At 45.1% G+C, this 15,466-nt stretch overlaps 1 protein-coding gene across 10 annotated transcripts in view; it reads left to right on the forward strand.

Moving 5' to 3' along the window:
• LOC118206714 (protein unc-79 homolog) overlaps positions 1-15,466 on the forward strand; it is a 50,038-nt gene that overhangs the window by 31,526 nt on the left and 3,046 nt on the right. For 6 of the 10 annotated variants that reach the window (XM_035379729.1, XM_035379739.1, XM_035379747.1 and 3 more), the window contains 19 exons: positions 106-268; positions 544-693; positions 1,382-2,566; positions 4,102-4,203; positions 5,897-6,112; positions 6,770-6,872; positions 7,760-7,900; positions 8,392-8,430; positions 8,538-8,650; positions 8,757-8,842; positions 9,700-9,873; positions 10,050-10,118; positions 10,775-10,885; positions 11,946-12,050; positions 12,296-12,373; positions 12,603-12,692; positions 13,099-13,274; positions 13,577-13,760; positions 14,890-15,093. In XM_035379729.1, coding sequence (XP_035235620.1) covers positions 106-268; positions 544-693; positions 1,382-2,566; positions 4,102-4,203; positions 5,897-6,112; positions 6,770-6,872; positions 7,760-7,900; positions 8,392-8,430; positions 8,538-8,650; positions 8,757-8,842; positions 9,700-9,873; positions 10,050-10,118; positions 10,775-10,885; positions 11,946-12,050; positions 12,296-12,373; positions 12,603-12,692; positions 13,099-13,274; positions 13,577-13,760; positions 14,890-15,093 — 3,489 coding nt within the window. The remainder of the gene's footprint in view (positions 1-105; positions 269-543; positions 694-1,381; positions 2,567-4,101; positions 4,204-5,896; positions 6,113-6,769; positions 6,873-7,759; positions 7,901-8,391; positions 8,431-8,537; positions 8,651-8,756; positions 8,843-9,699; positions 9,874-10,049; positions 10,119-10,774; positions 10,886-11,945; positions 12,051-12,295; positions 12,374-12,602; positions 12,693-13,098; positions 13,275-13,576; positions 13,761-14,889; positions 15,094-15,466) is intronic. The other 4 variants (XM_035379802.1, XM_035379761.1, XM_035379771.1 and 1 more) reach the window with 3 other exon arrangements.

Raw genomic sequence — 15,466 nt, forward strand, 5'->3', positions numbered from 1 at the left:
ACATATTTTCCAATGATTATTGCTATGAAAATGGATGGTTTATAGTTCATAGGTTTTCGTTCACATCTTATCCTCCCCCTTCTCTCTCGCTTTGCTTGGATGCAGTACCCCTACCGAGACATGGACGTGAGCAAGGTGGTGCTTCACCTGATCCACATCACTGTCAACACCCTGAACGCCCAGTACCACAGCTGCAGGCCCCACGCCACCGCGGGGCCTCTGTACAGCGACAACTCCAACATCAGCCGCTACAGCGAGAAGGAAAAAGGTACCGCTCAGCTCCCCTCTGAGAGTGCACAGAGGATGAGGGATCTTAACAACTCTTCATTCACTTCCACAAAATCTCATCTCCTCAGATGTTGTGTGTTCATGTGAAGTGGAGCCCTTCTCAGTGCCTGGTATTAAATGGTTACAGGATGTTTAAATACTACTGCTCCTTTTTACAAAGATGGAGACATATTTTTGTCAGAAATATTGTTTGTATACATATTTTTGATATAACAATTTCAGTATATCATGGCTCGTTTTACTTCTCATTTCCAGAGGAGGACAGCGTGTTTGATGAGTCTGACATCCATGATACCCCAACTGGGGCAGGCAACAAGGAGTCTCAGACCTTCTTCGCCCGGCTGAAGAGAATTGGGGGCAGCAAGTCCGTGAAGTACCAGCCTGTGGAGCTGAATGCTCAGAAAAGTAGGGGTTGTCTCTCTCAAAGGGTTACCACACAGCACCTCCCTGCCCCTCATTAACACAAATCCTGCATAGTATGCCATTGAATGTGCCTTTAGTTGATTTGGATGGCCTGCATGTATGGGGACACCTGTCAAGATTCGAATAGATTTTTTGTGGCACTTTGTTGCAGATAAAATCTGTATGTACATTCTAACACACAGTTACATCCATATGTTTCCCCAGATATTAAAATGGTGCATGCTTTATGTTATCAATATTAATTGTGACCAAGGTTGGGTTTTTTTATGCACCTATAGGGTGACATTATATGGAATGTATTAAATTTGTTCATTTGCCCACCTCCCACGCACAAGTTACTATGGAAACCGACCATGTATTTCCATCCTGGTAGTATCACAAGTTCCAACACTGCACATCTGTGTGGCTGGAATATGACTGCCTTCTCTTAAAATGTGTTATATTCACTAATATTTTGATTCTGACATTTTGGCCACCTAAATTTCTATCTGCATACATGACAGGGCAATATCTTCTGTACAGACCATTCTCGTCTTTGCATGTCTGTGCTATGAGGCTTCTGATATCCGGTGTCCATTGTTCAGTGGTAACAACTGAAATTGTTCTTCAGTGGTAATGACTTGTTATATGCATGGGGTGAACCAGCTCATGTGTCACTCTTGTGTGTCAGGTGAAATCGAGCTGTCGGAGTATCGCGAGGCCAGCGCCCTGCAGGACAGCATCCTGCGCTGCGTGAGGGAGGAGAGCACCAAGAAGAAGCGGCTGCAGGCCATGCACAAGCAGAAGTCCCTGGACATCAGCAACACCGACTCAATCCTCTTCAACTTGGACGAGCATCGCAGGAAGTCCTGCATCGACCGCTGTGACCTGCACGGCCCCCCGGCCTCCGCCTACAATGCGCGCCAGGGGGACCACCACACTAAGGGGTCCTCCGATGGCTCCTCGGGCAAGGCGGACGGCAACGACAACCATGACCGGCGTGGCTCCAGGGACAGCAAGAGGCCCGTCATCCCAGAGGTGCGACTGAGCTGCATGGAGACCTTGGAGGACAAGCTGGACTCCCCCGAGGACACGTCGGAGGCCAAAGAAGACCCCGACCTCATTGACCTCTCCTCTGACTGCACCTCCATCCCTGAGAAGCACTCCATCCTCTCCATGTCCGACAGCGACTCCCTGGTCTTTGAGCCCCTGCCGCCCCTTCGGATCGTGGAGAGTGACGAGGAGTTCGAGAACCCCCCTGGTGATAAGCCCAACGGGAGGCCGCCTGTATCCCCGGCCGCCAGCAACAGCTTCCGCCCAAAGCCTGTGGTGCAAGTGAGCGTGGAGGAGTGCCAGGCCCAGGACCCTCCAGGAAGCCCCTTGAAACCAATGAGAAAGAGCCCTTCCATGACCCCCACTGCCTCTCTGGAGCTTCCAGACAACAAAGATCTCATCCACACTGAAGACGTAAGTGACCATTCCCACGAAAGCCCATTGACCCTCAAGCAGAAGAGGGACCTTCTGAGAAAGACTCCCGCAGTTCCCGAAATGTCCCTGGATGATGCCTGCACTCAACCAGAGGACATCAAAGCTGGCGGGGGGTCGGGTGCCAGTCCCTCCGGGAGGTCCGTATTCCTGAACATCCCAGAAGATGCAGACCCCGACAACCAACCAGAGGGAGACGAGGAAGACTTTGGGGAGGAGGAGGACAGCGACCCCAAGAATGAGGACGACAATGAGGAAGCTGAGTTTAAGATCCAGATCGTGCCTCGCCAGCGCAAACAGAGAAAGATCGCTGTCAGCGCCATTCAGAGGGAATACCTGGACATCTCCTTCAACACTCTGGACAAGATCGCAGACCAGGCCGGAGATGCAGGTATTTATGCTTGTTGGTGCTTTGTGTCAAGGGCATGAGGAGAAATCCTAGTGGCTTGGTGATGAAGGTCTTATGAAATGAGCACCAAGGTTTACTCAAAAAGTCATGAAGAGCTGGCATCCTGTTCTGTTTCAGTGAGATACAGTGTGATGTGACAAAGGCGCTGGACCCAAAGCTTGTAGGATGAACGTAAATCACTGATAGATGATATTTTTAGGACTTTTCAGTATTTGAAAAGTGCGTATCAGAAAGAGTCAAACTAAATATTAGGGTGCCACCCCTGTAGACATGTAGCACACTCCTAAGAGATGCTTGACATATGAATCAGAATGTTCTCCACACAACAGCTGAGATGATCAGGCAGAGATTCATACAACCAGGGGATTACCAGTTTGAGAGACCCAAAGGGCCCTGGCCTTCCATCTCATCCTCAGCTTCCTCTGTTTACCAGATACATATCTAACAAAAGAATTCATCAGTTCATCATCATTCCTCTAGTCCTTTACTGCCTATGCAGTGAAGCATGTATGTATGTGAGTTTGTGTGCATGGCTGTGAGTGTGTACTGTGTGTATGTGTGTGCACATGTGCATTTGTGTATGCATTTTTGTGGATTTATGTTTGAATGCGTGCACGTGTCTGTTTGTGCATGTGCGCAAATCCACACAAATTTCTATTCCACAAACCATTTTTATTGCAGATCCTTTTGGTTTCATGGCAAACAGACATACAGGCTGTATTGTGTTGAATACTAAAGATCCATTCCAGGACTGTTCATTCTTTCATTGAATCACATCGTGCTGCTTTTTGTGCAGCACTCTTCAGATAAGCTAATAAGGATATGAGCTATATGTTCAGGCTTAATCAAGAGCTGAAAAGTATCCTTCTAAGCTTATCCCGGGTGAGAGCATTTTAGTATATCTGTGTACTGTACTGAGCTTATACAGTTTGTGAATGTCCCAGTCCTTGTTCCATTTCAGCCAGTTGTAAATATAAACACTGAAATAAACAGAGATTTAAACAACTAACTAGCATACTGCAAATAGGACTGTTACTAAAGCAAGGTTCAGTTTTTGATTTATCCAGAATCACTATATTTCTATATAGCATTCTTGATTTAAGAGCCCATGTGATAGACTACTATCACTATAAACAGAAAAAAGAATTAAAATCTGCAGAAAACTGTATTCACTTGTGTACAGAGGTTCAACTGGTTACCTCTTTAAACATGAGAAATAAAAAATTGTAGCAATACTCCAGCTAGTAGCAAAAGTGAATAAATAAGGGCATAAATAGGTGTGTGAGGTTAATAGCGTATTCTGGAGGCTCTGAGTCTGGCCGCGGTGAATACAGATCAGAGCAGTTGATCGGGCTGGAACCACGCTGGCCCGCAGGCCCGCGTAAAACCCAGGAACGAGTGAAAGCTCCGGAATGCCCCTGTGGTGCCCCCCCCCCCCCCAGGTGTCAGTTTCCTGCCGTTAGCCAGGTCAGAAGCTGCTTCTGCTGTGCTCGTCACTCACCCGCATTGCCTTGCAGATCACAGAGCTCTGTCCGCTCTGGAAAAGCCGCGGGAATCCGCCTCGGCTCCCGCTCTCGAAGCCGCAATCCCAGAAACGAGCAGCCGCTCTTCGATATCAAGTAGGATCTGAATGCTTCTTTCTTCTATTTCTAAAACAGAACAGCCAATAGGGTGTTGTGCTGACGTTTGACTGATGGTCTGAGCTTTCCTCATCCTCACCCTTCTCTGTGTGCTCCAGACCATCACAGTACAAAAGTCCCTGCCTTGTTTTTCCAGAGTCGTAACACTGTTGAACCGACGCTGGTTTTTCTAACGTTTGGCTTTTATTTTTTACCGTGCCATTCATACCCCCAGTATAGAACTGCCCCATCACAGTTATAGGAGATGTCCTACAAGCACACTAATAGCACAACTCTGTCAGAAATCAGAAACAATTTCAGCGGTGCTGTAAGTGGAATATTTTTAAACAGGGAGGAAGACGATCTTTCATTAATGAAAACCAGAACCACATCATGGTGGTCAGTGAGGGTAGTTCCATATCTCTAAAGCTACCGTCGCTGCCTAGTGAAGCTATGTCATTTGAAATTTCCCTCATTTTAATTATCTCACGACAGCTTCAAAGAATGACTTTCTAACCTATAGGACATGAGCTTTATAAACCAGACTTACTGGTATTGGACAAAGATGTTTTAAGATAAAATCACAGACATTATTATTATATTTTATTAATATTAATAATATATATATTAGCACAATTCTCAAATAAATGTAGAATGTGAAAATCTAATCTCAAGGGAAAAAATGAACAGAATTTGTTTACTTTAGTACTTCATTTGATTTTGACTTCATCATAACATAGATTTTTTCCCTCATCTTTTTGTAAGACTTCTTTCTATTCATTTTCCAATGTATTTTTCAGTGAAAGCTGTATTCGTTTGGGGTAAAAGTGTTAAATATGCAATCGTTATTGATAAATGTTTACAAAATGGAATCTGTGTAAGAAGTATTTTGCAAGTGGAAGTTTCAGTCTTGCTCTGTGCGGACAGCAAAACTCAGCCCGAGCTGCTTCCCTCAGCTGCGCTAAATGGCCTCTCTGCTGAGGTAGCATGAGAGAGCACAGATTGGAGGCCCGGCTTATCGCTCTCTCTGGATTCCTAACAGCTTCATTATGGCTTCATCATTGCCAGAGTGCCATGGCTACCAGCTGGTGCCCGCACTCCTCAGCACTTCCTCGCTGGGTGACCTGACTCCCTGGAGCTGGGCGTACAGCGGAGAGCACTTTGCCGCTGCCAGCTGCAAGGATTCCTTCCAGTGATAAGACCCCCGATAATAGCATGTTAATTACTGCAGACAATTACATTTAAACCAACAGATAACAATAAAGACACTTCCTGTTTGGAATGGTAGAGGGAAGAGTTGAAACAGTCCCATCAAGGAGAGCAGTTAAGTGGAAAGCTATTATTATAAATTTCTAAAGCCTAGGAGCTCTGCGCAATGGAAGATAACAAAACCAGAATCTCGGAGTCTAATGTTTCCTCAGATACAATAACAGGCAATGTGGCAATCAGTTATCCTGGGCTTCCAGAGTTTTGCACCTAAGTAGAAGGCTTTTAAAATGACATGACAAATATCCTGTTTCTGTTTCCAAGGAGTCTCAAGAAAGTGGTCTCAAATCGCATAATTGCCCCCTCCATATCCCCCTGGGACCATCTAGTACAGGCTGTTTCCTTGTGGCGGTACAGACTGCCCACTGCCCAGCGCTGGTGACCCTCCAAGCTGAAGGGAAGGGCTGTGTGTGTGTGTCGCCCCCAGCTCAGTACCGGCAGGTGAAGCGCGGGTCCCTGGGGGCCCTGACCATGAGCCAGCTCATGAAGAGGCAGCTGGAGCACCAGTCTAGCGCCCCGCACAACATCAGCACCTGGGAGACGGGTGAGTGCCCAGCCTGGAGGCCCGCGTCTTCGGATACTCGGGACCCAAAACCCACCTCCGCAGACGCCCTGCACGCTGCCTGCACCAATCACCTCAAAGGTCAACCTGCCCCTGCAAATATAATACACGCACACCTTCATCTCTGTCTCAGCCTGTCTGACTTGTTTACCGCTGTGCATTTTAAAGCGTTCTGAGGTTTCGCGCTTTGGGAGAGTGTGTGTGTCCTCTCAGTGACTGCTTAATGAAAGGCAGGCAGCTCTAGTTCAGGCCTGGAGGAATGGTTTCCGAGGTCTCCCGCGTCTTGCTGCAGAATCAGATTAATATGACAGCCTGCCACCTGCCTTCTGTCTGAGAGAGAGAAATGTTAATTGAAACATCCCAGTAACTTTTTCATTAGATTACAGGTTCGCTAAAAGGTTCGGTGCCAACCCCCTCAGCACAGCTTAACTGACATTTCAATTTATTTTGTGACATTTTCAGAGCGCGGAAACATCATGAATGTTTAATACCGTGATTTTTTCTCCCCTTTGGTCAAGGCTCACCTTGTGTTTATTAATCAGGTCGCCCTTCACAGACAGAATTGAGAAAGTATGATGGAGATAAAGGACAATTAAAGCGATGAACCATTTATTATGTGTGTGCTGCTAATGCTGCTGTGTTTGGAGAGGAACTATTGTTTGTATCTGTAGAAACTATTATTGCTTTTGAAGGCAAATGAATGGGTATGACAGTGCTTATTTCATTGCTGTGTTACAGGTGCTACCAAGACCAGTCTTCTGTCTGCTCCCAGTACAGTCAGCATGTTTGTGCCAGCCCCTGAGGAGTTCACGGATGAGCAGCCCACCACCATGACAGACAGGTCTGTTGGGGGGGCGTCTGTGTGCTCAAAAGTGCAGTGCGGTATTCTCAATCCAAGCCTTTAGCCAGCTCCACCAAGAGAACTATATGCTGATGACATTACTGCAGCTTTTGGCTCTGAGGTAGATTGTAAAGATTAGCCATAAGTTGTAATGACAGTGTCAAAATCAGTGCAATCACTTAATTTGATCTTCATCTTGCCAGGACCATTTTGTCCTATTAAAAATGCATAAGTGAAATAGCAGTCACATTATAATATTCTTTAAGTCAGACATAAGTAGGCTATTCCCGATCCATATTCCCTATCCATTGCTTTCTCAACTGCTTGTAATGAACCCATTCTTCATGTAGCTTGTTCCCATTTTCTCCCTGATAAATGGATCCCTAACCATATACAAGCTTATTGAATGAAAAAATCTTAAAAGAGCACTCATGCACACACATGCACAAACAAACGCACGCACATACACACACAGACATTTTCATGGCCAAAGGTGTTCTCTTGTTTGTAAACTTTGAGATTTTAAAAATTGTCATTGTCATTTTCCAAATTTCACTCTTTGATTCTGTTTCATAAAAAGAACAGAGTTGTGTTTTCCAATTCAAATTACTGTCATTTAGTTCTGTGTATATGTTCTACTGCGTTGTTCTGTCAAAATTTACAGAAATAATGTATCATTCTTAATGAGAAAACCAACTTTGCAAGAAGGTAGAATGAAGGATAGGAAAAGACAGAGAGTGTGCGGTGTTGCAGGTGGATGGAATGAAGGATGGGAAAAGTCAGATAATGTCCTGTATTTCAGGTGGATGGAATGAAGGACAGAGAGATACGGTAGATGGCGTGTGGGTAGACTGTGTGAGTACAGCTGATGGGCTTGTTGTTAACAGGTGTCGTGATTGTGGGGCGGTGCTGGAGGAGTACGATGAGGACACCCTGGGGCTGGCAGTAGTGGTGCTGTCCATGTTCATCCACCTGAGCCCAGACCTGGCTGCTCCCCTGCTCCTGGACATCATGCAGTCTGTGGGCCGGTAGGGTGATGCACCACTTTCATCTCCTCTGCTCTGCTTAAGTCCTTCATTATACAGTGCACTGTACACCAGCTCTTTCTTCAGTGATGCAAGCATGATGCAATACAATTATTCATGCAAGGAATATAATTAATCTTATATAACAGTTTTTAGAGATTATGCATTAATGTTTTAAGTGAAAACATGATGCTGTTGATGATAAACTGTAATTATACTGTAATAATGTTGTTTTTGGGCAGTGTATCAGTGCAGAATAATGGTAGGGAACTGGGCTTATAGTGCAAAGGTTTTAGGATTGGATCCCAGCTAGGGTGCCTCTTTGATACCCTGATGAAGGTACATAACCTGAAGTGCTTCACTAAACCTATGCAGCTGTATAAAATGTCAGAGCATTTGCTAAATGGCAAAAAGTAAAAATAACATGCCTCTTGTGTGGGAGAGGAAGTTCTGCTGCTAACCATTTTTTCATCTGGGTTTTTTATTTATTGCAGGTTAGCATCCAGTGCTAATTTCTCTGGCCAAGCCGAGAGGTACATGTTTGTCTTTCCTTCATTACTCCACTGTACACATGTACGGATGCCTGTAGTGTTGCGGAGAGCACGGATTTGACGAGCGCCCTGTTTGGCTCTTCCTGCAGCATGTTGATCCCGGGAAACGCCGCTGGTGTGGCCAAACAGTTCCTGCGGTGCGTGTTCCACCAGCTGGCCCCCAACGGCATCCTGCCTCAGCTGTTCCAGAGCAACATCAAAGGTGGGATCATGACTGATGGGGAGCCAAGATGTCCCCAAGCGCAGACAGTGCGCGAGCGCACCGATGCAAACTTACCGGTTTTTTTGTGCTGATCTTTTAATTATAGATGGAAGTTTCCTGAGAACTCTGGCTTCTTCTCTCATTGATTTTAATGAACTGAGTTCTGTGGCTGCACTGAACCAGCTGCTGGAGGTGAGTTCTCGCCTTATATGTATATAAAATATAAATATATATAAAATACCACTTGAGCTCTGTCTAAAAGTGCTGGCAGATGTATTAACAAATATACAGAATATTTTTAAGATTTAAGATGAAAGTGTGTGCCTTCACAGCGCGGATGAGCTTTAATACTTTGTCCAGCAGGTGGAGACATCGTTAAAGAAAAACATTTCTCGCACGTCCTGCTGTTTTGATGCGGCATTTAAGCTTAAAAAAATCACAACACGAAGGATTTGAAAATCACGCAGGCACAGAATTGTCTATTTGCCATGGATTTTTTATCTTTGTGCATTTCTGCTGTGTATTTTCAAACAGTAATAAGAAAAACTTTGAAAATAGATGAAAATATATCATTCACTAATTTCTAAGCTGTCCCATGGAACATATGCTAGCTGTTCTGTTCAGTGGACAGGGTAAACATTACCTCCACTCCAACTTTAAATGCATAAACTCATGTAAATGTCCCTTTGATATTTCAGAAAGTTGTACTATGGATTAATCCAAACCAGATTACTGTATTTTTTCAACCCGACCTAGAAAACAGCATTAACAACCAATTACAGCTGCATAAAAGGATATTTGCCATTATATATTGAATGATGTTGATAGACAATGAGCAAAATGAAAGGTTTTCATATGAAACCATTGGATGTGATAATTGTCATTGGGACCCGTTTCTTAATTCTGTGAAATCCTGCAAGAATAAATCCAACAAAATCTAGTGTGGCACACTCTTCTCACCATTGAACCAGTACACAGTCTAGTTTTTAAGCCGAGGGAGTAGCCTCCTCACCCAAGCCCAGACCTCAGAGCTGGCTGGATGTCCGCAGGGTCTGAATAATAAGAAGAACCTGCCTGCGGGGGGCACTATGCTGCACTGCCTGGACAACATCGCAAGCTTCATGGAGGCCCTCCCAATGGACTCCCCCAGCAACCTGTGGACCACCATCTGCAACCAGTTCCAGACCTTCCTCACCAAGCTGCCCTCTGTGCTACCGCTGAAGGTATCTTCTCCATCTTTTACTGCGGTGCTTTTAATATGCCTGAAATAAACCCGGAGGCTTAAATAGCCTATTTACGCCCATATTCTGCTGTAAAACACTCCAGTGCAATTTTACTGCTTAAGTTGCCTTCGTTAAGTAGACTTTAATCAGCCTATGATGACATTTCTCCCACACAGTGTCCCCTAGACTCCAGCTTAAGAATCATTATTTGCCTGCTAAAGATTCCCACTTCAAGCGCCACGAGGGTAAGCTTCCAACGCTCATTAATTGAAAAGACAAAGCAGATGTACATACATTTTGCAAGCTGTTTCATTTCTGTTGTGCATTCTATCAAATTTCTCATGCAGGGTCAAATGATTTTGGCATGATATTTTGTACTCAACTCTATTTTTCATGTTTATATTTCAGATGCTTACATGGGCACATACTGTATGTTAAAGAACATATTTCTTTAATTGTGTTAAAATTAAAGCAAATGGGAGCCACAGAGAAAATATTTAAATATATATATATATATATATATATATATATATATATATATATATATATATATATATATATTTTAAAGAATTTTTTTTTTTGGAGAAAATAAATCCTATACAGACTTATTTTAAGATGTTATTTTAATGTTGAACTGAGAAAATTGTATTATTTTTTGTTTATGTCCCTTGGCCAAATTTAATTTTAACATGACATGAATAGGTGCCCTATATTGAAATGAAATGCTGGAAAAAGGAGACAGCAGCGCTCTGAATTTTGTGTAGTATCCGTGCTGCAGCCCACGTGAAGCTCCATAACAACCGTCGCCGCGGGTTGCGCTGGAACGTGAGCCGCTGTTAGCGTGCACTGATTTCGAGGGGCCTCGGGCCCTGATTACTGACCTCTCCCCGCCCACTCACAGAGCCTTCTGGAACCCTTCTCCAAATTGCTCAGCTTCGTGATTCAGTACGGCGTCTTCAGCCTGTCCTACCTGGTGGAGCTGTGCGGCCTGTGCTACCGAGCCTTCAACAAGGTAATAAGCCGCCCGCTTCGTCCCCTCCGTAACGGAAAAAAAACATGGCCGTGCGGTGAAGGAAAGGGCCGCGGTGTCTCTTTGATGAAGTACCCAATCAGGCGGTATTGATTTACATATTTTGGAGTGCTGGCGGTAAATGCATGGCCCGCATAAGTGCACCTCTCCATCAGTAATGGACGCGCCGGGGTAGGGCTGCCCGTGGGCCCTGCAGCGAGAGGCCGGCTGGATGGCTCTCTACATCACCACGCTTGTCACCGCTGCAGACTCCATTTCCACCGCCTTTATTGCTTTTGTCCCACGCCGCCTAATGTATGCGTTGGATTAATTTAGCCAATGCTCAACGTGACCTATTGCATTTCATGCACAGGAAAGTTTATTGCAGTGAAGGCCTTTTCTCGACTATTAAAGTGAGCTGCTGTTGCTGTTGGTGGTCTGGGAAAGGGTGTTATAATGGTTTAGGTGAAAAATAGTAGAGTCGTGTTTATGGAAACAACCATAAAAGTAGATATTTAAGGTTAAAATAGTTGCTCGGTATTTCATGCCTGGAACATATGTTAGTTATTGTAAATAACCAAACTCTAAATTTACATTAGCATGCTATTAACACACCTTATCATACCGTCCATTCTGGTGTCCACGCCCAAATTGGGAGGGAGAGAAGCCTTGACTGATGACTCTGAAAGCATACTGAAACCCAGGGAACAGGGTACAGAAATGACAAGCAACAGCAAGCGACGAAAAACAAGAGCTGAGCTTGGCGCAGCACCGCTTTGGCACAGGCCTAATGAAGACAGAGTGGAGAGATTCGCAGTGCCACAGGACCCGCCTGCCGCTCTCTCCCCCCGACGCTTTGCCGCAGATAAATGGCGAGCGGAGACGGAGGGGTGGTAAACACACTCCCGTCCCGGGCGGCACTCCATCACGCTATCGGAGAGACGCCGCGGCTACGAGGGGAAGGGCGGAATGGCGGCTCGGATGCGGCGTAATGAAATGATCGTTTTCCTATTATCGTCGTCAAGCTACTGAAGTGTTTTGTCTTTTGTTCCCCCACAATCAGGAGAGGGATAAGTTCTACATGTCCCGCATTGTGGTGCTGGAGCTTCTGCAGGCACTGAAGTTCAAGTCTCCACTACCTGACATAAACCTCTTACTGTTGGTCCAGGTAAGGATCGATAAGTTGCCCAAAAGTTGTTGGGCTTCCACTTTTAAAACGGATTTTGTGAAGAGGCCAAACAAATACCCCATCATATCTGACAGTACGAAAAAATGTTTTGCTGTCCTGCCTGTGAAAGTGCTGGGATTATAGCTTTAGCATTGATGAATTGCTAAAACCATCATAGCCAAATAGCCTTGTTTCCCTGTCTGAATATTGCTGTTGATTTGACATGCGGATGTGCGTGTTATCAGTTTGTTTGTGCAGATGCTGGTACAAGGCTGGCTGAATCTACCATTCTTCAAAAGCACATGATTGCTTCACTTCCTGGGGTGAGCAGACTTCTCTTCCAGACGTGTTGGTCCGTTTCTGGACCATATGTTACTGAAGATTGAGTTATACCAAACTGTATAATCACTGGTGTTCGATGTATTTTTATAACAAAGTTTCATATCATAGAGCATGATGCAAGAAACTGCATTAACAGAGAAATTGAAATCACTGAGTTGCCTAAGGCATCGTTCTCTGCTTTGAGTTATATATACTGTACCTCTCTCTCAGTGTACAACAGCTGCAATGGAATGCATGAGGCAGTATATCAGTGAGCTGCTGGACTTCATTGCGGATATGCACACACTTACTAAATTAAAGGTAAGTGTCACTCACCCACTCATTGTAAAGTACATACGATCACTAATAAAAGGAATGCATTATGTTTCGCTCTTGGTTGTTTGTGCAACTGCTTGGGTAACATATTATTGTGAGTCAGAAAAATTGTTATCCTGCATACAATGTCAAATGAATATCTTTAAAATGTATGCATCTCTGTATTTATCTTGGTTGGTGTATAGAACTAATGCAAAAATGTGTGCAAGAAAGGACATTACAATTGTGCACTCAGTATTCACATAGCTAGTTTCTGTCCTAAAATGAGGCAAAAAATTTAATTGCGTCCATCCTTTGTTACAGCCAATTATGCATCAATCACAGCTGTCTACAACATAAAACATGCCAGTTCTAATCATTCATGTGACCTGCCATGTGATCTCATCTGCAGAGCCACATGAAAGCCTGCTGTCAGCCTCTCCATGAGGATACCTTTGGCGGGAACCTCAAGGTGGGTTTGGCTCAGGTGGCTGCCATGGAGATCAGCAAAGGCAATCACCGTGACAACAAGGCGGTGATCCGCTATTTGCCCTGGCTCTACCATCCTCCGTCTACCATGCAACAGGGGTGAGAACTATTCATATCAATATTAATATCGCATTAACACAAATGTTACTAGTTCTAATATAAGAATATTAGCACTGATAGTGGTGCTGAATGTTCAGGTACCCTATCAGTGTATAATTTACAGTATACAGTAATAGCAGTTGAATTGACTGTAACAGTAGTTGTTAGCATTAGTATTAATGGTATTGTGAGTAGTGGTATTTATTAGTGTATCAGGGTATGGAATAGTGGACATGGCTGAAGCACAGTCAGCGGTAAAAATAAGCCACTAAAGGAAGCAGTGGTGCATTCTCTCCCCACAGGCCAAAGGAGTTCATCGAATGTGTGTCACACATTCGCCAGCTCTCCTGGCTGCTGCTCGGCTCGCTTACCCACTGCGCTTTGCACCAGGGCTCCACTTCCTGTATGCCAATCCCGCTGGACGCCGGCTCTCACATCGCAGACCACCTCATCGTCATCCTGATCGGCTTTCCGGAACAGTCCAAGGTGCGGGACTGTAGCCTGCGCCACAAAATGCCTCACAAAATAAAAATCTGCGGTCGAGTCAATCTGCCTCGATTGGCTGATAATTGAACATGTGTGATGGTATTGCCGACTAAAGGGTGCTTAACTGAATTACGCTCATTCATGCGTTGCCATATTGTTGAGCTAATGCTCCCTTTGGTGTCTGCTGAAGCCATTGCTCACCTTCCACCACCTGCACCGGCGTAAGCATTATCTAACAGAAGCAAACGCGGCGTGTCATCGATCAGCTGCGAAACGGGCGGCACACAGGACCACGGTGCTTTGTGAGGGAAAATCAGGGCCGTACCTGGAGGGAGAACAGCTGTCACCAAGGAAAAGAGTTTAATGGCTTCCATTAATATGAACAAAACAACAAAGCTTAGGGATTCGCGGGATTAATGAATTATTAAAGTGGCGGCACACAGACAAATGCCCAGGCTTGATTACCAGTAGCTGAGGTGTAGAAAAGAAAAGAGTATAAATAATCATTCTGTCTGAATGGAGTCTGTTTGATGTCTGCTGCCTTCACAGTGGTTGTTCAGAATGGATATTCCATTTAATTTTTTGTAATACATTGTTGTTCGAGCATTGTGACCTGCAGTTAGGTTACCATGCTACTCCATGTTCTCACACAATTGCCAACTTTGACTTTGACCTTGATCTTTTTTTTTTTTTTGCATTATCATCACCAGTCACATCACTGCACTGAAAGCACGTGCGATTCTTCTTTTATCCCCTGTACACAGGAGATCAAAAAAATCTGACAGTGAAGATTTTAATGTTTAATTATGGCCTCTTTCATTTTCAATTTGTGTCAGCAGACACAAAGGTCCTGGGTGGAGGCTTGGTATCTTGGTGCGTTCAAAAGACTGGGCACTTCAAAGAGAGCAAGGCTCGTGTTCAGTGACTGCACACAAAGCAAGGAGTCACCAGGGACAGCCAATGACCTGGGGTTCTGCTAGGAGGCATACAGTACGGTGTATCATATCAAGGGCTGCGGCTTGATGACTGCTGTGCTTTTCTTGAGGGGCTGTCAGGTCTGGCCTGTCCTGTTTGAATCCGCCATCTGCGCGGCTGTTTTATTCATGAGCATCTCTGCCTGTTTCTCCAGACGTCGGTGCTGCACATGTGCTCGCTCTTCCACGCCTTCATGTTCGCCCAGCTCTGGACCATCTACTGCGAGCAGGCGGCGGCCACGCCCACCCTGCTGAACCAGAACCAGAACGAGTTCTCGTCCAGCGCCATCCTCACGGGCCTGGAGTTCTGGAGCCGCGTCACGCCCAGCATCCTGCAGCTCATGGCCCACAACAAAGTGGTGAGATCCAGGCGCCGCTGATCATCTCTGCGCTCCCGCTCCCAAACGGCCTCTCTGAGCATGTGCAGAACCCAGAGGACGTGAAGCTTCTTCGGCTGCTGCTTCATAACATTCAGCCCTCTGACTTTAAGGGCGGGAAAAGGTCTCACAGCTGAGCTATCGTTTAAAATACATATTTACCGTGACCTGCTTCTAAAATTAATTATGCCTCTTCGATTAACTAATTAATTTGATGATTGGCCGAGGGGCAGAGCCTGGGTGGATATTAGATCTCAGCTGTCTTCTGCATTTTAACCTATCGTGATAGCACTGGTGTCTGCAGGCAAGAATATAACAAATGGCCGAGTCAAAGGAATGGCTACGTGTGTATGCG

Source organism: Anguilla anguilla, chromosome 1 (assembly GCF_013347855.1).
Source record: "Anguilla anguilla isolate fAngAng1 chromosome 1, fAngAng1.pri, whole genome shotgun sequence".
Taxonomy (NCBI): Eukaryota; Metazoa; Chordata; class Actinopteri; order Anguilliformes; family Anguillidae; genus Anguilla; species Anguilla anguilla.